Raw genomic sequence first — 19778 nt, forward strand, 5'->3', positions numbered from 1 at the left:
CCATTGAAATCAATGTCAAAACTGGAGCAGATCCTCATCTGGTGTACACTGTCGTATCTCCATTGACTTAAATGGGGCTATGACAATTTATACCAGCTGTGGATCTGCCCCCCGACTTTTATGGGCTGGGTCTTGTATGAGCTTCTCTGAAAGACGGAAAACTGGAGCCAGTTTTTATTCATGTTTTGTAAAAACTGACAAGTTTTTACAACCAAAACCAGTTTTGTCAACCAAACCGAGGTAAATTGTAGCATTTGTTCTGGTTTGGGCCCATTTCTAGCTTCAGCTGCTTCACGCCAAACAACAAAAGCACCGAGGAATAGTCATTCAAAGGGTTATCTGTTAGCGTAACAGAAACAAAGGCAATGTGGTCTTGCAATTCTGTCTGCTAATGTGATTTGTCCTTCACCTATCAGCCTTTGACTGTAAATGATCAAATATTATAGGATTGCCTTGAAAACAGTGCCAAAGACATAGCGTTTGGTTTGGATGTTGCTAACATGACACTTTCATTACTGCGGTACTGTTTGAACTCTCTTATTACTTAATCCTGTAGAAGTCAGTACATTTTCTCTTGCATCAGAGGACTGTGGTTTGCATCTCTCATAACATTAAAGAGAGACATCATTTTGGCTAAATTACACAAAGTAACATTCTGATTCGCCAAAATAAGCTATGACAAATTGTCATAGTTTACAGAAAGTTTTATATCAAGTGAAAGGTGACCTACAAAGGGAAAAGTTGGGTTGTGGCCTTTTAAACTTCTCTATGACGCATAAAGAATGTCTGAAAAGTGCTTTTGTTTGATCAGTTTTTAAAAGGAAATTTTTTCTCTGCTTGTTTTTTACATTAGAAATTTACATCCTTCTAGACTGGAAAAATATGTGAAATGGTGATATTACAAGAGTCAAGAAAATGAAAGCTGAGTAATTGACAGGGGAAGAGATTTTCAGCCAGACTGTTTAAAACTCTTTGATTTTTGTTTGTTTTTATAATCTCCTATTGAACTTCAGTGATTAAAGAACACTCTGGATAAAGGAAACCGTGAGATAAATATTCAACTCCCAATCTCTTCAATTAAGGTGTTGAAGTTCACAGTAAACATCCCTAAAACCACCCAGAGGTTCTCCAGCAAAATCTGAGATTTGACATTCTTGATATTTCTAAGATTAAAAGAAAAGAAAAAAGACATTTACTTCCCTCCCAAAACCGAACCAAAACCTTTTATGTCTTCTTTATACATCATAATGAAGCAATGAAAGGGCACACTCCCAGTTTTTAAAAATCCTTTGCCAATCACCTACCCCTTCAATCCAGTGCCGAGAAAGCTCACAATAGATATTTAAGCCTTCCAATGAGTTCTCCACCAAAAAAAAATGTAAATCTTGATAGTCTTGATATTTCCATGGTAAAAAACTATCAGAAGTACATTCAAGCCTTCTTTATACAAAATAAAGGCACACAAAAGGCACAGATCCATTTTCCTCCCTTTGAAGCAATCCTTTATCAATGTTATATAGCTGAAATAAGAGCAGAAATCTGCAATTCTGATGACATTTCTTGGAAACGTGCAACTGTAATAAACCCTCTGTAGCCATAATACATTCAGCTCAGATATGCAAAACAGTGGAAGGGCCTAGAAAGCATTTTGAAGCAGGAAAAAAATTCTTAGTGTGTGAAAACTCACAGATTATTGCATCAATATATTAAAGGGACACTTTGCAGTGAAAAGACCATCTTATAAAAGAGATTTGGCTGGGTAATAGGAGAATGAGATAAGTTAAAGGACAAAAGGATCTTAAACTCCCTCCCACACACACAAATAAATAAGCTGAGAATAAGGAAGAAAACTATTTTCAGAGAATAAAAATGGATACTCAGAGTGAAACACAAAATGAAAAACGAAGAAGGAATATTAAGGTCTAAGAAAAGACGAGGACGAGGCACCAGAAAAAGATAACAGAAGCTACTATATTAAGAATTTTCTAAACTGTATTTATTTTCCTGAAAATTAGAAAGAAAAAGAGTAAAATATAGAGTGTGACATGTTCACAGTGCCAGCAGTATCTCAGCTCAGCTCTGGGAATCTCTAGCAAGGAATCCTCCACTGAAGGCTGCAGAATTATAATGGAGCCTATTTAGAGATTATTCTAGCCCAGTGGTTCCCAAACTTTAACAACCTGTGAACCCCTTTCACTAAAATGTCAAGTCTCGCGAACCCCCTCCTAAAAATGAATATTTCCAGGGATTTTCTTCTTTACCTGAGTATAAATTATAAAAGCAGTGATCTTGGAAATATAAAATTTGTTTTTATGACATGCTTATTACACATTTATTAATTATTTATCATTACAGTATTTTTATTACATTATGAAAATGGCAACACTCTTCCAAGATCTCACTTTGGTTGCTTGTATCACTTTGAATAAGCCTGTTATAAGACAAGGCTCCTATGTTTCATCAAGGAGTATCAGATGTGAAACAGCATGAAGGTATTTAAGAAGCCAACTCAAAGAGTTCCTCCTACACAAGCATTCAGGTCTTGAGCAGTCCAGGCAAACAACGCACATTAGAACAAAACTTAAACTTGTTCTTCAGAATAATTTTAAAAACAATACTAGCTGCCTATTTAATTTAAAAAACAGCAAAAAATATCCACCTCCCTTTCCATTTCTTATAAGGAGTCTTGAAATTTAAATCTCCTCAGTGTGATAGATATGCTTGCTTTGATCTGCTTAGCTCTTTAAAGTTCAGGGGCTCCGGGCTGCTGGCCCCGGGCTGCCCGGGGTCTGCAGGGACAGCTCTGTCCACCATTAGGGAATTTTTTCCCGAGAACCCCATGTAACATTTCACGAACCCCCAGGGGTTCATGAACCCCCGTTTGGGAACCACTGTTCTAGCCCAATGGCTATGCCACTCTACACGGTGGAGCATGCCTCTGCCACAAGGGAAATGCCAGTGGATCTGTGCAGTGATAGATTTGCCCAGTGTGACGTTCGCCCCATCCTGGTGCTGAACGCCTAACATCCATTGCCATCCGGGAGGGACAGCACAAAGCCTGTAAGGTCTCAGGTCCTTAACAGAATGTATTACAAATATTTTTACGTTTTAAATATTTTGTTTGTAAAGTCCTTGTCCAGTCCTGAATACAGGATTCCATATTTCCACTGACGTCACCACAGACCACTTAATAGAGAGGTAGGAGCGGTTTTTCTTTTGTTTCCTCTTTGTTGTTCTAATTGCTTGGGATGCCACCAGCACCATCGGGGAAACCCTCAATATGTAGCAGATTTGTGAAAGCACAGATGTAAAGATATGGAACCCTTCATTATCTGAATACAGGTTGCTTCTTTTGGTAGACAATATTTACCACAAAAACCCCCTCTTACCCAGATTCCCATTTATCTAATAAACCCTACATTGCACTTAGAAAAAGTGAGCTTCTAGGTTACTTCTTTAGGACTCAATCCTTCGCAGAGAAATTTGCAGAGACAAGAGTACATTTGCTTAGTTCTCACTGCAGGACTGGGACTGCATTCGGGTAGGGTGAGATTCAGATAGCTTTTTTCACAGTAAATAGCACCTCACTCCACAAGAAATCCCATTGATTGAATTAACTAAACTGACTTCAGTGGGACTGCTTGTGTATGAAACATGAGTAAGGGTACCACAATCTGGCCCTTAATGATTTATATTATGAAACAGATTTTTTTCTTTAAAAAAAGCCTTTATTTCACCGTTAACATTCTCTGTGAGTTTTAGTTTTAGGGGACTCAATGCACAAGGGGACTGATATTAGTGAACCCCTTTTAATGACAGCAGGAAATCTAATTCCCTCATTGTTCCATCTATGATCTAATAGATCCTTAGAAACAAAAGAACACAAAACCAGAAAACAAATTAGTTGTTTTTAAGAAATTTTTCAGTCCCTTTAATATTTTAATTCATCTCCTTAAGCCCCTCGTTGACTCCTGCAGTCGATTTACAGTAATTGCTTCTTGCAAAGATGAATCATTGGCAAAGCTGACCGGAACTAGTGCTAATCATTGCTTATTTAAATGGACAACTCAAATAACCTGTAAATGATTAGGGGCTCAGCCAGCAAAGACTTGCATCTCACTAGTGCAATCAATGGGACAATCACACAGTAATGGAGTAGTCAATGTGAGTAACGGGTGGCAGAATCCAGTACCAAATTTATATGTGACAAAGTAATTTTCACTTACCCTTTTCAAACAGTATTTGCTATCTTTCCCATAAAAGTGCTGAAGACATTTCATGTTTTGCTTGTCTACAATCTTGTTGAAGAATTCATTGATTGTTCGGACAGAGACTGCACAGACAGCCGATCTGTTTGTTGGTTCTGAAGAGTCTGGCTTGCTTTGTGCAAAGACACCATACAGAATGTCATCATTCACACTAAGCCCCATTTCATGGGCCAGAACTGCACCTGGCTTACTGACATACGCAGCCTGCAGAATATTAAATATCTCATTTCGAATTGACCTCTTTCTCCGCTTTTCAGTGAAAATGCACTCAAGAGGCATCTCCATGTAAGAGCGCAACTCGGAATCAAAAGAGCAGAAACGGATGATTCTTGTGTGAAAAGCCTGGGAGTCAAGAGATTCACGCTGGACTGTTAGGAAGTAGACAAAGTGGTCATTTTCAAAGGCATGGACGTACTTAATGGGATAAGAGTCCCTGAACTGTGGGAGAATGTCCATATAAGAATGATCTGTGAGAAACTCAAAACCATCCTGGGTTTCTTTTAACCTTCTAACCGACACTGAATGTAGTGCATGCTGTGGTTGAAATGAAGACTTCACGGTATTCCCAACAAAAAAGTTTACAAATCTGTCCTTTACGGTCACCAAAACTTTGGTTCCTAAAGTGCTTACAACACAGTCAGGGCAGTTGTCTGACTCGCCATCCCTCTGCTTTGAGTACATGCAGTGCACTTCACTTTCTATGTCTGCAGGGTTGTCGGGGTGAATGATGTGACGTTGACACACACCTCGATTTACACTACCACAGCTGATGAGCTGATCATCATAGTACGTTTCTAGGAGCAGAGCCATGTTGACATTATCTTTCCAAACACTATTGGATAAATTGGCTCTCTCTTTGCAATCTTCACATGGTGCACAATCAGGATTCTCCAGCACGGGTCCAGTCTTGTACACAGAAATGTTCTGGAGATTTTCATTTAAGACATAGATCTTGTTGACTGCTCCGATATAGATATGATGCTTATATAAAACTATATTCTGTATTGGCGTTTCTGTGATAAAATGAGGAAGACGATAATTGATGCTCACGTTCATCTCTGACTTTATAGCTGCTTCTTTACATTGTCCACTGGTCCTTTGCACCAAAGAAAACAGGAATACAATAATCCCAGAAGTAAACGCAGCAACAGTCTTCATTGTTAGAGATTTAACCTGTCAAAATATATTTAAATAAATAGTGTTTATATTTCATATAGTAAAGCTTCAGTTTATCTATTATCAAAGATCTGCTTCTATGCTGTATGTATATTAGCCATTCTAACCCAGCTTGAGAACAAGTTGCAGTTTTGCCCAGTGTCCTGTTCTAAACTGTTGCCATTATGTCTAATGGGTACCTATCTCAAAGCTCCCAGCCCACTTCCCAGCAGCAGTGGATTTTGAAAGACCACTGGTGCATTGTGGGGTAGTATATGATAATATCAGCTATTCTAATTCCACATTGATGCTAAAACAGTTTAGACTGAAATGGCTTAGATCAACCGAGTCCTTAAATATTCTGAAAGCAATTCTCATCAGAGCAGTTCTTGAAACACATATAAAATGGCTGGAGAACTTTGTGTGGAAGAGAGATGTTCTGCAACATCTAGGGGTGGGAGTGGTTTTTAGTACAGCTGGTCAAAAAAAACCTCACAAAAAATGTTGACGTTTGCATTTAAGTGGACTCATTTTGTTCTTTGCTCAGTGTTTCACAACATGTTTATCAAAATCATTATTGAAATGGTTAATTAAATTTTTCACTACCAGAAAACCATTCTGTTTTCCCCTGTAAATTCCATAAAAAGCAAAAAATGTTTCTTCTGAAAAGAATTCAACCAGTTCCAATTCTTGGAATGGTCATTTTCTCTCATGTAGACAAGGCATTATAATATATCCTTAAAACATTTTATGTATTTTGTGGTTCTTGACATGTGCAAGTTTAATTTTAGGCCCTGTACCACAGCAATAAGTCACTTGGGAGAACCTTCAGAAGATACAGGCAAAGCACTGTGTTGTAAACAAAGAGATATCAAATGAATTAGAGCCATGAAGTGATGAAATCAACAAACGTAGCACATTTCTTTCTTACTTATTTTCCCCATTTATTTGATGTGGCTTTAAAAATCAAAAGCCCATGACTGGTGTGATATTTAAAACCCTCTCATTTGACCAAGTACATGAATTGTGGTTGGCGTGTATTTTGGTCAAGAGTCTACATTATACCAGACATTGTTCTCTTAATATCTTGCCACAATTGCTAAGCTCAATTTGGCTTCCTTATGGAGAAAACAATTATACTTTCTAAAAGAAATATGATTACATGCTGTTTAGAAGATTTTATGGAAAAAATTGCTTATAATTTGGCTATAGTTAAACAATTGTTTTTGATAGACAAATGCTCACAATGACACAGTCTCTAGAGACCTAAATACACACTTGAAAATACAAAATATAATAATCAGGAGTTCTGTACTGATTTTTTTTTTTAAAGCAAAATGTTGGCTAAAATGACAGAATTTTACAAGTCACCGAAAATTTTATATAACAAATATATAACTTTTATATTTTCATTAGACTGGTTTAAACAACACAAATAATTCTGCTGTATTCTTACTTTATTTCAATGTATATTGCATTCTTTCTGTGGCTTACATCATTAGTCTATACACTTAGTGTTTGCAAACAAGAGAATTGTCCCCTGTCCAAAAACCTCTCAACGGTCTGTCAAGAATCATGATCAAGAATGGAGAAAAAAATCAAAGATTATCAGCAACATTCTCTGAAAAACTGCTAGGAAAGACAATCCACTCGTGGTAGTGAGTAATGAGTATTATTTTTTAAGCAACTGGCATTTTCTGCTATTAATTAGCAATACAGTAGCAGAATATTGAGAAGAAAAAGAATTTGATTTTGGGGGGAAAAGAGCAGGGATATTATCATTATAAAATAGTGATAATTTGATTTAATATTTAGCTGTAGTATCTACAGAGTGCTGGCTCCTGGCAGAACATATAGGCTGACACGTTCCTTGCCCTAACGAGCTTAAGTTCTAATATTGAACATGACACACGAAGTGAGAGCTGAAAACAATAGGTTGAGAAATTGAAGGGTGGATAGATGAAAGTTACAAAAATAAAGTCACAAGGTTACTTGATGTCTAATACATTGGAACAAGATAAGTGTATAGCAAATACACACAAAACCTTCTCCCTGCCCCATCCCCTAAAATCCCCCTACAGAACGCAGTTCCCTTACCCAAACCCACCCTCCTGGTCCCTCAGATATCTGAGAGGTGCAGGGAACTCCTGCAGAGGTTGTCCTGGGTGTTCAAGACCAAAAGAGCAAAATACCAGCTTTTAATGACGCTGGGACCCAGAAGCTGTAAAGACATGGTGGACTATTCTTTTCCCATGCCTCACTGGTGTTCAGGTCCCAGAGATAAAGGGAAAGTCCCAGCTGGGTCACTGTCCCCACTTCCCCCTAGGTGTGACAGCACTAGCTGCTACTAGCAATTATGTAGCTCCTGGCAGGAACTGGTCCTACCCTGGAAAAAGTTTTGCCCAGCTCCCCAGGGGCCTTGTGGTCTTGAAGAGCTGCTAATCACAGGTACTAACTAATCTCCTTGCTGGAGTTCAAGTCCCAGGCTTGACCCTGCAGTCTGGAACAGACAAATTCCCACTGAAGTTGATTTACAGAATCAGATCCAAGGTGCAGAGCTAAACAGCTCCCTTAATTCAGTGCAGTGCAACAGGGGGCACTAATAATATGTACCACACTCAACTCTATGAGCAAGGAAGGAAAATATGAACACCACATGAGAACCAAACTTCATCCAGGCTTTGCAGTTTGAGCCCTCCCATCATGTTTACACTTGTCTTCCTTTGTATTTGGTGACATGTGCCAAGAAGTCTCAGATGCCAACTCCTGCTGAGTTCCATCTATACAACCCTCAAGGTCAATACATGTATACAGTTGCAAAAGGAGATGGCTCCCCACAAACCCATCCACTATGGATTTCCTGCTTCACAGTGTCTAAGAGTGGGAAGCAGAAGCAAACTGCTGTAGGCTCAACCTTGGTGAGATAGGAATGATGCTGATGCAAATGTGATAACTGGCATTTCAAATTTGGGGTTATATCATCTCCATTGCTGCTTTTGGATCTCAAGGAGACACTGATGGCACACAATGCCTCTTTTCTCCTAATGTTTAGCCCGGAGACTGTCACTATTCCTCTTTTGCAGACTTCAGCACAGTGAGCCATCTTGTTATAACCTCAAGACTGCAAAATGCTTTACTTGGCGATACCCTTGAAAAGTACTCGAAAGCATCAGCTAGTAAAAAATGCAGCAGCTCATCTCTTGAGAAGTGTGAGCACCCCAATTCAACAAAGCACTTAAGCTCGTGTTTAACTTTAATTTGATTTCAGTGGGACTTTAGCACATGCTTAGGTGCTTTGCTGAATCAGTGCCAGAATACCCAGGCTATGGACTTGCTACATTTTCTCTTCTTGGTGCAGGTCAAGGTATTAGTTAATACTTTCCTGTTACTAAGGGAAAAAACCTAATCTGTTAGTTTCTATGTTGTGTTTTAGTGACCTCCCTTTGATCAGTTTATCCCCATCTGTGTCATCTGTCTAGATGAGTCTTTTAAGTTATTTTGACCTGTGGTGCTTCCTATTAAGCTAATTCTGTGGATGGATTCTGTCTTTTGTGAGTGGATATTTTCAAAGGTCCTGTCACAATGCCCCCGTTTTTCCATCCCTCAGCAGACACTAGCTCATATTACCCATGAGAAATTGGGTTTTGGTCAGCCCGTGGTGCTAGCAGTGTAAGTGCTGTGGTTGATGCTTCCCATACATATTTGGTACTTGGAGTTTGTGTGCTAGTGGCTAACATCCATCACTGGGAACTTGATAGCTTTTTTCCATTGACAAGCCTCATTCACACTGTGTCATCATTTGTAAGAATACAAGTGCAATACCTTTTCTTGATGGTCATGAGGATGTTGCATTTATTGCAGTGATATTCCAGATCAGCGCTAGTTGCTAGGTAATGTCAAGTTTGCAACATGTGAGGAAGCCAAATGCCATAGCTGTGCTTGGTCTTATGGTATTAATTTTAACAATTTTTCTTCCTTTTTAGTTTGGGGTTTTATGAAGTGCATTGTGATCAGAGAGAATGATACTGTTTAACATACAAATCCTGGCTTTTGTATGTTATTTGGTACATCTCAATTTTCCTTGCTTTATTACCTGACAAGAAATGATAGGGGCCTGTTTGTGTCATATACAAACATAGTAATGCCCGGAAGTTGGGACAGGATGACAAGGGATTGATCTCTGAAAAATTGCCCTGTTCTGTTCATTCCCTCTGAAGCAACTGTTCCTGGCCACTGTCGAGATACTGGGCTAGATGGACCATTGGTCTGACCCAATATGGCCATTCTTATGTTGTTAATGGCAAGTTTACACTAGAAAACACATTCTTAAAATAGGTCCTTTCCAGTGGGATATAGCAGAGCTGTGGTAATTCACACTTCACTAATCTGCAAACCCTATGATTAGCACACAAAAATGATGCCTTCTTCCCATTTTTAGCTAAGTTTTAATAGCAGAGCACTACAGTTATTAATTATGAGATTGTAGATCTTATTAGTTGCGTCTCACATTACTAAGACACCATGATTTCTACAAAATACAGTGCAGAGCAGTTAATAGAGAGCATGGCAAAGTACTGTCATAACTAATCAAATCAAAACTGCACTTGGCAAATAAACTAGAGACATAGAGTCGTAGAATTTACAACCATCAGATCTTTCAGTCCAACTCCATGCACATCAAAGGCTTCCAACACCACCCAGCACCTGCACACCAATCTGAACAACCAAAATTTGACCAAAGGACAACAAACCCACAGGAGATTAGATGATTCCGTAGTACAGGCAGAGAACAGAAGGGACCCAGGTGCACTAGTGTTCAAGGCCTCTGCAATGGCAGAGAAATGATTAAGCGGAATGTTAAACAGGACTTAGCTCTTAGTAGGCTCATCTTCGCTAACTTCAGTACCTTGAGTTAATTGATTGCCAATTAATTGATTGCCAATTAATTGTACAAAAGTACAGTGAGGACATGCCCGTTGTGGATAATCACAGACAGTCATATTAAGAAATGTGTTAGAAATGGTTGTGGTAAGCTGCTTTCTAACATGACACATTTTTTCAATGTAGACTTACTCTGAGGGCAAATACAGCCCGTCCACCCCAACTGAGGGGCATCAGTTAGCAATGGAAGTGGTTCTGTGGTAAGGTGGGACCTGGGTAGGGCAGGTTCGTGTGTGCGCAAGCTCCATACATGGCAGAATAAACGGGGTGATGGAGCAAAGGTGGAATGGGCGGAGGTAAGGCCAAGGCTGGAGGATGGGCATGCTAAATGAATCATCCAGTCCTCCTCTGTGTGTGTGTCTCTGTCTCTCTGTCTCTCAGGGGGAGTACCTTAGAGAAGTGCAGGTTTACTTCAGTCATTAGGCTGAAACAGCCTCCCTGGAATGGCTGTGGAACTTCTCCATGAACGTGGGGAAGGAGGAGGATGCTTTCCCCTTTCCCACTGCATATCTACACAGCTCCCAGCCCAAACTGCTTGAATAAAACATTATGGCCTGATCCAATTCTCCGTTGACTTTAATGGGAGACAGTTTTGGACTTCATTCCTTACTTGCCAATTTTCAAAATGAAAGTTTTCAACGTGTCTGAGTAATTAGTGCAAATTAGTGAGATCCCACTCTTGTCAAATAAATCTTTCTTCATTTATGAAGCAAGTTTAGACTCAAGTAAAGGCAATAACATTAAGATGTATTCTGCCACTGAGACTGGCATGGCATTCGCTTCAGTTTCATAATTCGCTTGTTATTTTTTTCATAAATAACTGATCAGCAGCAAGCAAAACTGGGGTCAAGGTTTCTGTAAATGTGTCTACTTTTGAGCCAGTAGAAAACATTAACTAGTTTCTCTCTGCTCATAGGAAGGGTTTCATTGCAAAAATTTGGGAAGGTTTCGTTTGCTGAACCTTGGCCCAACTATTGCTTATATAATTGATGTGCAAGTGTCCAGAACATTTGATAAGCACATTTATTATATACACTGAAATAAAAGTATAGGAAATCAATCAGTGTCCTGATTTATGTTAAAAATGAAATGCTAATCTGAACAATACTGACAATATGTGCAATGGCTTTCCAAGAGATGAATTCATTAGCCTGTTGGGCTGATCTGAAAGATCTTTACTGTATTCATTCTAACATGAAAATCTAGTACAGTAGAAATCAGACAAATTTATAAACTCAGTGCATAAAATATATTAATTAATATGCACAGTCTGTTAAAAGGTCCAATATATTTTTGTAATTTACAGTGGTTTACAGTAAAAAGAGTGTTCATTGTTTTGCCAGGTTTATTTTTAACACACACTAGAACACAAGACAATCAATTTATCCTTTGCTAGGGAGAAAAATATATTCTTTTACTTGTTTAATATTAATTTACTGAAAGTATACTGCAGTGGAATACAAATTCCGGCATTTCTTTTGAAACCTCCTGTAGTGCTTAACATCCTAAGGACAAGGCAGGTTTTGAGTCTGTGGCACAATTTTTGTTTTTAATTGCTTCTGCTAGTGACGGACTACAATGGCAGTACAGGTGCTCTCATAATGACAGAGCTGACTGGTACATTCCAAATGAATGGAGCAGATTGATAGTGTTACATTGTTCAAAAGGGGCTAATTTGGAATTCAGCGTTTGTTGAGATTCACTGGGACTACTCGTGTGAGGAAGTGCTACTCAGTGTAAGGGTTGCAGAGCCAAACCCATAATGAGAAAAGATCAGAAAGATGATGAAAGTATTGAAAGAATAATTGAAAAACAAGACAAACACACAAGAATGGATAGTCCATATTGTTAATCTGTGATACTGCTAACATTTTCAGATGGACTGGGACTTGTCAATACAGTAGTGTTTTCCACATCCAGAGGTACAAGGACATGGCTTTTCTTTTTAAAGGTGTTATTAGTTGACGACAGCAGGAAAATAGAAAATAGACTTTGAACAGCATTAATTTGGAATATACTAGTCAGTATTTGCTGAAGTTCATTATCATAGAATTATAGAACTGGAAGGGACCTCAAGAGGTCGTCTAGTCCAGTCCCCTGCACTCATGGCAGGACTAAGTATTATCTAGACCAGTGTTTCCCAAACTTGGGACGCCACTTGTGTAGGGAAAGCCCCTGGTGGGCTGGGCCGGTTTGTTTACTTGCTGCGTCTGCAGGTCCGGCCTATCGCGGCTCCCACTGGCCACGGTTCGCTGCTCCAGGCCAATGGGAGCTACCGGAAGCGGCGTCCAGTACGTCCCTCGGCCCGCGCCACTTCCAGCAGCTCCCATTGCCCTAGAGCAGTGAACCGCGGCCAGTGGGAGCCACAATCGGCTGGACCTGCAGATGCAAACTGCAGGTAAACAAACTGGGCTGGCCTGCCAGGGGCTTTCCCGACACAAGCGGCGTCCCAAGTTTGGGAAACACTGATCTAGACCATTCCTGACAAGTGTTTGTCTAACCTGCTCTTAAAAATCTCCAATGATGGAGACTCCACAACCTCCCTAGGTAATTTATTCCAGTGCTTAACCACCCTGACAGTTAGGAAGTTTTTCCTAATGTCCAACCTAAACCTCCCTTGCTGCAATTTAAGCCCATTGCTTCTTGTCCTATCCTCAGAGGTTAAGAAAAACAATTCTTCTCCCTCCTCTTGTAACAACCTTTTACGTACTTGAAAACTGTTATCATGTCCACTCTCAGTCTTCTCTTCTCTAGACTAAACAACGCCAATTTTTTCAATCTTCCCTCGTAGGTCATTTTCTAGACCTTTAATCATTTTTGTTGCTCTTTGGACTCTCTGCAATTTGTCCACATCCTTCCTGAAATGTGGCGCCCAGAACTGGACACAATACTCCAGATGAGGCCTAATCAGCACGGAGTAGAGTGGAAGAATTACTTCTCATGTCTTGCTTACAACACTCCTGCTAAAACATCCCAGAATGATGTCTGCTTTTTTTGCAACAGCGTTACACTGTTGGCCCTTATTTAGCTTGTGGTCCATTATGAACCCCAGATTCCTTTCCACAGTACTCCTTCCTAGGCAGTCATTTCCCATTTTGTATGTGTGCAACTGATTGTTCCTTCCTAAGTGGAGTACTTTGCATTTGTCCTTATTGAATTTCATCCTATTTACTTCAGACCATTTCTCCAGTTTGTCCAGATCATTTTGAATTATGAGAAAATCCGTGGTGCTCTTGTAGCTCTTCACCACCAGGAGCACTGAAATTAATCCAATTCTACCACAGGCTCAAGACCTGCCTCTGTAGAAAATAATTCAGTGAGACAACACACATAGGTCAGTGTCATTCAATTGAAGGGTTGCAAATTGGGCCCTACATCCTGAAAACTGCAATAGGAGCTCTGTGTGGGGGTGAGGTCATGCTTAGTATTGGATCTGTTATTGTTCAGAATACAGAGCAAGGAAGGTCTTGTGGCTAAGGCCCAGGAGGGGGTGTCAAGAGCTCTGGGTTCCCAATTCCTCCACAGATTTATTGCATGAATTTAGGCACGTCACTTCACCTCTGTGTGTTTCTTTTTCCTGTGTCTATAAAATAAAGATGACAATACCTGTCTAGCCTACCTCACAGGGGTGTTACACCACACTTGAAAAAAGATGTGAACAATCTGGAGAGAGTCCAGAGGAGAGCAACAAGATGACAGGTTTAGAAAATGTGACCTACGAGGCAAGATTGAAAGAATTGGGAATGTTTAGTCTAGAAAAGAGAAGGCTGAGTCAGGACATGATAACAGTCTTCAAATATGTAAAAGGTTGTCACAAAGAGGACAGTGGTCAATAGTTCTCCATGTCCACCAAGTGTAGGACAAGAAGTAATCATATGAGTTTGCAGCAAGGGAAATTAAGGTTAGATATGAGGAAAAACTATAAGGAAAGTTAAGCATTAGAGCAAGATAGCTAAGTAGATGTAAGGAGACACAGGACTAGAACCCATGTCTGTGAAGCATAGGATAGCTGAGGTTCCCACACCACCACAAGGCTATGCAGTCACCTTCAAGGAATGATGTAGCTGCAGGAAGTACTGCCACAAGAGGCCAGAGCAACAGCACCCTGTGGCCTTCTGATTGGCCCACACTTTTATTTAACCTTGGGGAGTGCCCAGGAAGTTGTCTGGGCAACCATGCAGGCTTCTGACTTGCTGTAGTTCTAGACCTTGTGTTCCCTCCTCGTCTCCAGTCTCTGACCCTGACTCTCGTCTACTCACTTCAGTTTGGTAACTACTCCTAATCTCCAGTCTTCAACCCTGTCTTGACTCTGACCCTGACTCTTGCCTACTGATCCCAGCTCTAGCAATTATTCTGATCACTGCTCATTGACTAGCACCTCGTGGCCATCCTTGACTCTGACACTAGCCCAGCAGTGACCACTAGGCCAGACTGCCTATGCCCCAACCCCTTACAGTAGGTTGTACAAGCCCCATCACCGGAGGTTTTTAAGAACAGGTTAGACAAACATCTGTCAGAGATGGTCTGTATATACTTAATCCTTCCTCTGTAGAGAGTGGGGATGGACTAGAAGACCTCTTAAGGTCTCTATATTTCTATGATTCTAAAGATACATTGTTTGTAAAGCATTTTGAGATTCATGGATAGAAGGCACTAGGGATAAAAATATGCGACTATGTAGTGTCTTCTATAAATGAGCCCTGCATATTCCAGAACACTAAATTTCATCATAGGTAAACACTTCTTTTCCTATATCTGATCAAGGCACACAACCTCAAGTAAAGATGTGGGTCCTTTAACAGCACTTTTGGTATAAGTAAAAAAAGCCACCCTGTTGGGAAACAGTTTTCTGATACTTCAATGTTCCTGACAAATTCTGTCCTTTTGAAGATCTGCTTGCATAAGTGCAAACATGTTGTAGTGGTCTGCACAGAACAGGGGCAGCCTAACTTCGTTGGTATGCAATCCTTGCATTCATGAAGATCCAAGTAGGCAAGCCTGACTGTAAGCAGAGTTTTATTTCCACCCATTTGACTACCCTGATGTATTACTTCTCCATTTGTGTTCTTGCCATATGCCTAGTTCTTGCATTGAACTAAAGCAGGTTTTGTACACCTTTCCATACTTGTAGTAAAGCTAACAGTTTTACCTACTGGGATAATAAAGAGAAAGGAATGGGTCATAAAATGAAAGGGAAAAAGGCAAATAATAAGTAACCCAGGGAAAGTACAGAGATGGTCAAAATGTTACAACAGCAATTATGAATGATCCTGGTGCAGTCAGTTTAGTCATCAGTTAATGATTTTAACTGTACCAGAGCCAATAACTCTTCCTAGCCAGTTATTAATTCCTAAACAATGTCCTGCACATCAATGTTTATTGCTCACAGATAGAATATTATCTGAACATGAAGCCAACATAAAGGATCAAATCTATGTACATAACATATATTAAGTTACTACTTGTCTACATGCCTGTTTGATGCCATCTAATTATAATAATATCACAGCCCTGAAGTCCTCTAAGATGCAGCACAAATGCTCAGAATAGCCAAGTGGTTTAATCATTTTCTCTGAGGCCTTGTCTACAATACAGGGAAAAGTTGATCTAAGCTACGCAATTTGAGTTACATGAATAGCAAAACTCAAGTCGACGTATTTAGATCTACTTATTGTGGGGTCCACACCATGCGATGTCTATGGGAGACACTCTCCCGTCAACTCCCCCTACTCTTCTCAATCCGGTGTAGTGCAGGAGTCGATGGGAGAGTGATCTGCGGTCAATTTAGCAGGTCTAAGACCCGCTAAATCAACCACCAATGTATCGACCGCCAAGCATCGATCCCCCAATAAGTGTAGACAAGCCCTGAGAGTCCATAGTAGTGTTGGTCAATTGCGTTTTTTGTCCTAAGGGCTGTCTATGGTCTGTGTCCTCACCCATCTTCTTCAATATGTCTATGAGGAGAGTTAGTGAGGAGAACCAGGGCAGGTCTACACTACGGGGTAAAGTCGACCTAAGTTACGCAACTCCAGCTATGTGAATAACATAGCTGGAGTCAACGTACCTTAGGTCAACTTATTGTGGTGTCTACACCATGCTGAGTCGATGGGAGAAAGTCTCCCATGTACTTACCTTATGCTTTCCATTCCGGTGGAGTACCGGAGTTGATGGGAGAGGGGTCTTCACTAGACCCGCTAAATCGACCCCCGGTGGATCGATCGCCACAGCGTCAATCCATGCTAAGTGGAGACAAGCCCACAGAGTCAGGTATTTTCAGTAGGCTGCTGCCACCCTCCTTTATATAACATCTCATTTAACCCAGACACGATGATTGACTGCCATCACTGTCTAGGTCAGTGCTTCTCAAAGTCGGGCCGCCGCTTGTTCAGGGAAAGCCCCTGGCGGTCCGGGCCCGTTTGTTTACCTGCCGCGTCCACAGGTTCGGCCGATTGCGGCTCCCACTGGCCGCAGTTCACCGCTCCAGGCCAATGGGGGCTGCAGGAAGGGCGGCCAGCACATCCCTTGGCCCGCGCCACTTCCCGCAGCCCCCATTGGCCTGGAGCGGTGAACCGCGGCCAGTGGGAGCCGCGATCGGCCGAACCTGTGGACGCGGCAGGTAAACAAACGGGCCCGGACCGCCAGGGGCTTTCCTTGAACAAGCGACGGCCCGACTTTGAGAAGCACTGGTCTAGGTGAGATTGGTGCATAGATAAGACTGAGTTGATTAAGCAGGTTGAGCCTTAAAGATTAAGGTGATAATGGTGGGCTGGGGGAAGCAACCAGAGGAAATGGAGAAGGAGCCTCTTTGCTTATCTTACAAACTCCAGGAATCTTGCTCTCCAGCTCCAAAAGGTCTCCAAAACCAGGCATGTTTTGGCCTAAAAAGTAAGTCTGAACAAATCTGAAATTAAGTGAAAATCATTTTACAAATGACTCTTAGGACTACTGGTTGTGCATTTTAGCCTTCTCAGATATCTAGAGCTGGCTGGAGAAATGCTAATGGACCATATTCTGTCAGAGTATGTGGTTCCATTGAAATAAAAATGATTTGTGAAATTGATTTTGCCAGATTTTTGGAAGAAAACCAGGAAAAAGAGTTCTTACAATGGTGAAGCATCCCATTTTGACATTTTTTAAAATTAAATATTTCAATTTTTCATTTGGATACAACTTTTTGTTTTGAATATTTTTAAATTTAGTACTTTACAAAATAAAGTTGAAATAAAAAACTATTTTGTTGAAACAAAACCTTTTGATTGCCCCAACATGATTTCTCCTCCACCCCCCCGCAGAATTTTCCTTCATAAAACTAAAATTTTCAGTGTTTGTTTTGATTCAGAACAAAGCCAAATGCTGAAATTGCTAAATCTTTCATAAAAACAGAACTACCATCTTCTACGCACCGTTGGTTGGTGGTGTATATCCATCATATGTTACCAAAATTAATAATTTGAGTTGTCCGGGTAGATTCCCAGTAGCTTTTGGATGATCAAATAGGTGCAATGTTTTTTTCCATCTGTGTTTAGGCTCAGCGCTTGTGACCTTCTCTTTTGAATGCTAACCTTCCCTTTCTCACAACAAGATTAGCTTATTACAATGTACTCTAGACAAGGTCACACACCTTAACTCAGTTTAGAAGCTGAGCTACTGCTGACCCATTTTTTAAGCAAAATAGCACGCTGTGAGCATGACACCAGTGCTTACTGATCTGTTTTGAAAGAGTTTACAGTATTGGTGATGACTTATACATCCCTAAATTGCCTGGGACTAGCCTATCTGAGGGGCCAGCTCTCTCCTGTGCAACATTGTTACAATCAGTGGAGATGGCTGAGCTGGAACTAACTTGGTTCTTGTTGGCAGGGTTTTCTCTTGAGGGTCCATCAGCTATAGAATTCATTCCCACTTTTATTCTGAAAGCCCCCCAATCTGCTGACTTCAGGACCTGCTAGGGTGACCAGATTGCAAGTGTGAAAAATTGGGACGGGGGTGGGGGATAGTAGGTGCCTATATAAGAAATAGCCCCAAATATTGGGACTGTCCCTATAAAATCGGGACATCTGGTCTCTCTAGGATCGTCTGAAAAGCCCATTTGTTTGGTGCAGAGTTTTGGGATGCTGAGTGGTCAGAGTGCAGGGGTGGGTTTATTTTCATGCTAAGTGTCTGTCTTTGTGTTGGATGGGATCTGCTGTCATTTTGTTTATGCTTCTCCCTCCATTTTGGATCAGTTTAAAGCTCCTATGAGTGCCGAGCACTTGGGATAGACGTCTATTAAGTAGTAAAACTGAAATAAACAAAATATGTGCTCCTGATACTGCTTGAGCTGTGAAGAGAGACTTGAAGCCAGACAGTTCCATTGGCTAGATATCTGAGAAGGCTAAAATGCACAACCAGTAGTCCTAAGGGTCATTTGTAAAACGATTTTCACTTAATTTCAGACTTGTTCAGACTCACTCTTTAGGCCAAAACATGCCTGGTTTGGAGACCCTTTTGGAGCTGAAAAGCAGGATTCCCGGAGTTTGTAAGATAAGCAAAGAGGCTGCTTCCGGATTTCAGATCATTTAGCTTTCACACAAGGGTGACATGAGGATAAGTAAGTTCATGTTTGCAAAATGCTTTGAAAATATAATGTGCTAAGTATTACTACTTACAAGTAAAAACTGGAGAGTAGCCTTGGATCTGATGGCAGAGATTAGCCTTAAGCATAGTTTCTATAAAAAAAATATTGCATGTACAATCAATTTGAAAACTTCAACATCAAGGCCTTGATTTTACCCATTCCCACAAGGAACAGGCAGGCCCAGCAGAGTTAGTTGAAGGGCTAATAAACTCTGGCCCTGCTGAACTAAACATTCCAGAGTTGAGGGCTTTCCACCAAAAGCACTCTACTTTGAGCACAGAGACTGCTTCTCAGTTGCTGGGGCAGAACAAGAGGTTTTCTCTCAGGCGGCCAAGGCCTATCTTATATTGGGCTTGGATTGCACCTATATAGGTGTGTGATGTGTTTCAGTTGCTGTTAGTCTTCTTGAGGAGGATATTTTACATAAATTCATTAATTATGGAGTCTGTTCTCTATTTGGGAGCAATAAACTAACAATGAACTAACACATGTTAAATCCTGCCACAGACATGCTGGTGATTATTGATTGACAGAGTCCTACAAACCTCAGGGATCTGCATGATTTTGCATGTATATAAATAGATTACAAAAAGTACGGGTGAGTCCCAAATAAGGGCTTGAAATGGGCCGGTGTCTGACACTACAGCATAACAGCACCTACCCCAGATTGCTAACTTGTGCTCCAGAATCTCAGCTTTCATAAAATAAGGTTGCACCTTCACTAGAAAAAAAAAAGGTTTAACTAACTTGAAAGCAAAATCCTAATGAAGCCAAGGCAGTTTGTAGTTTTCACATGA

General features: G+C 40.6%; 1 protein-coding gene across 1 annotated transcript in view; it reads right to left on the reverse strand.

Moving 5' to 3' along the window:
* Positions 1-5426, reverse strand: part of MET (MET proto-oncogene, receptor tyrosine kinase) — an 89398-nt gene extending 83972 nt beyond the window's left edge. The window contains exon 1 of the mRNA XM_065408184.1: positions 4227-5426. Within this exon, the coding sequence (XP_065264256.1) occupies positions 4227-5426 (1200 nt within the window). The remainder of the gene's footprint in view (positions 1-4226) is intronic.
* Between the last annotated feature and the right edge of the window lie 14352 nt (positions 5427-19778).

Source organism: Emys orbicularis, chromosome 1 (genome assembly GCF_028017835.1).
Source record: "Emys orbicularis isolate rEmyOrb1 chromosome 1, rEmyOrb1.hap1, whole genome shotgun sequence".
Classification (NCBI taxonomy): Eukaryota; Metazoa; Chordata; order Testudines; family Emydidae; genus Emys; species Emys orbicularis.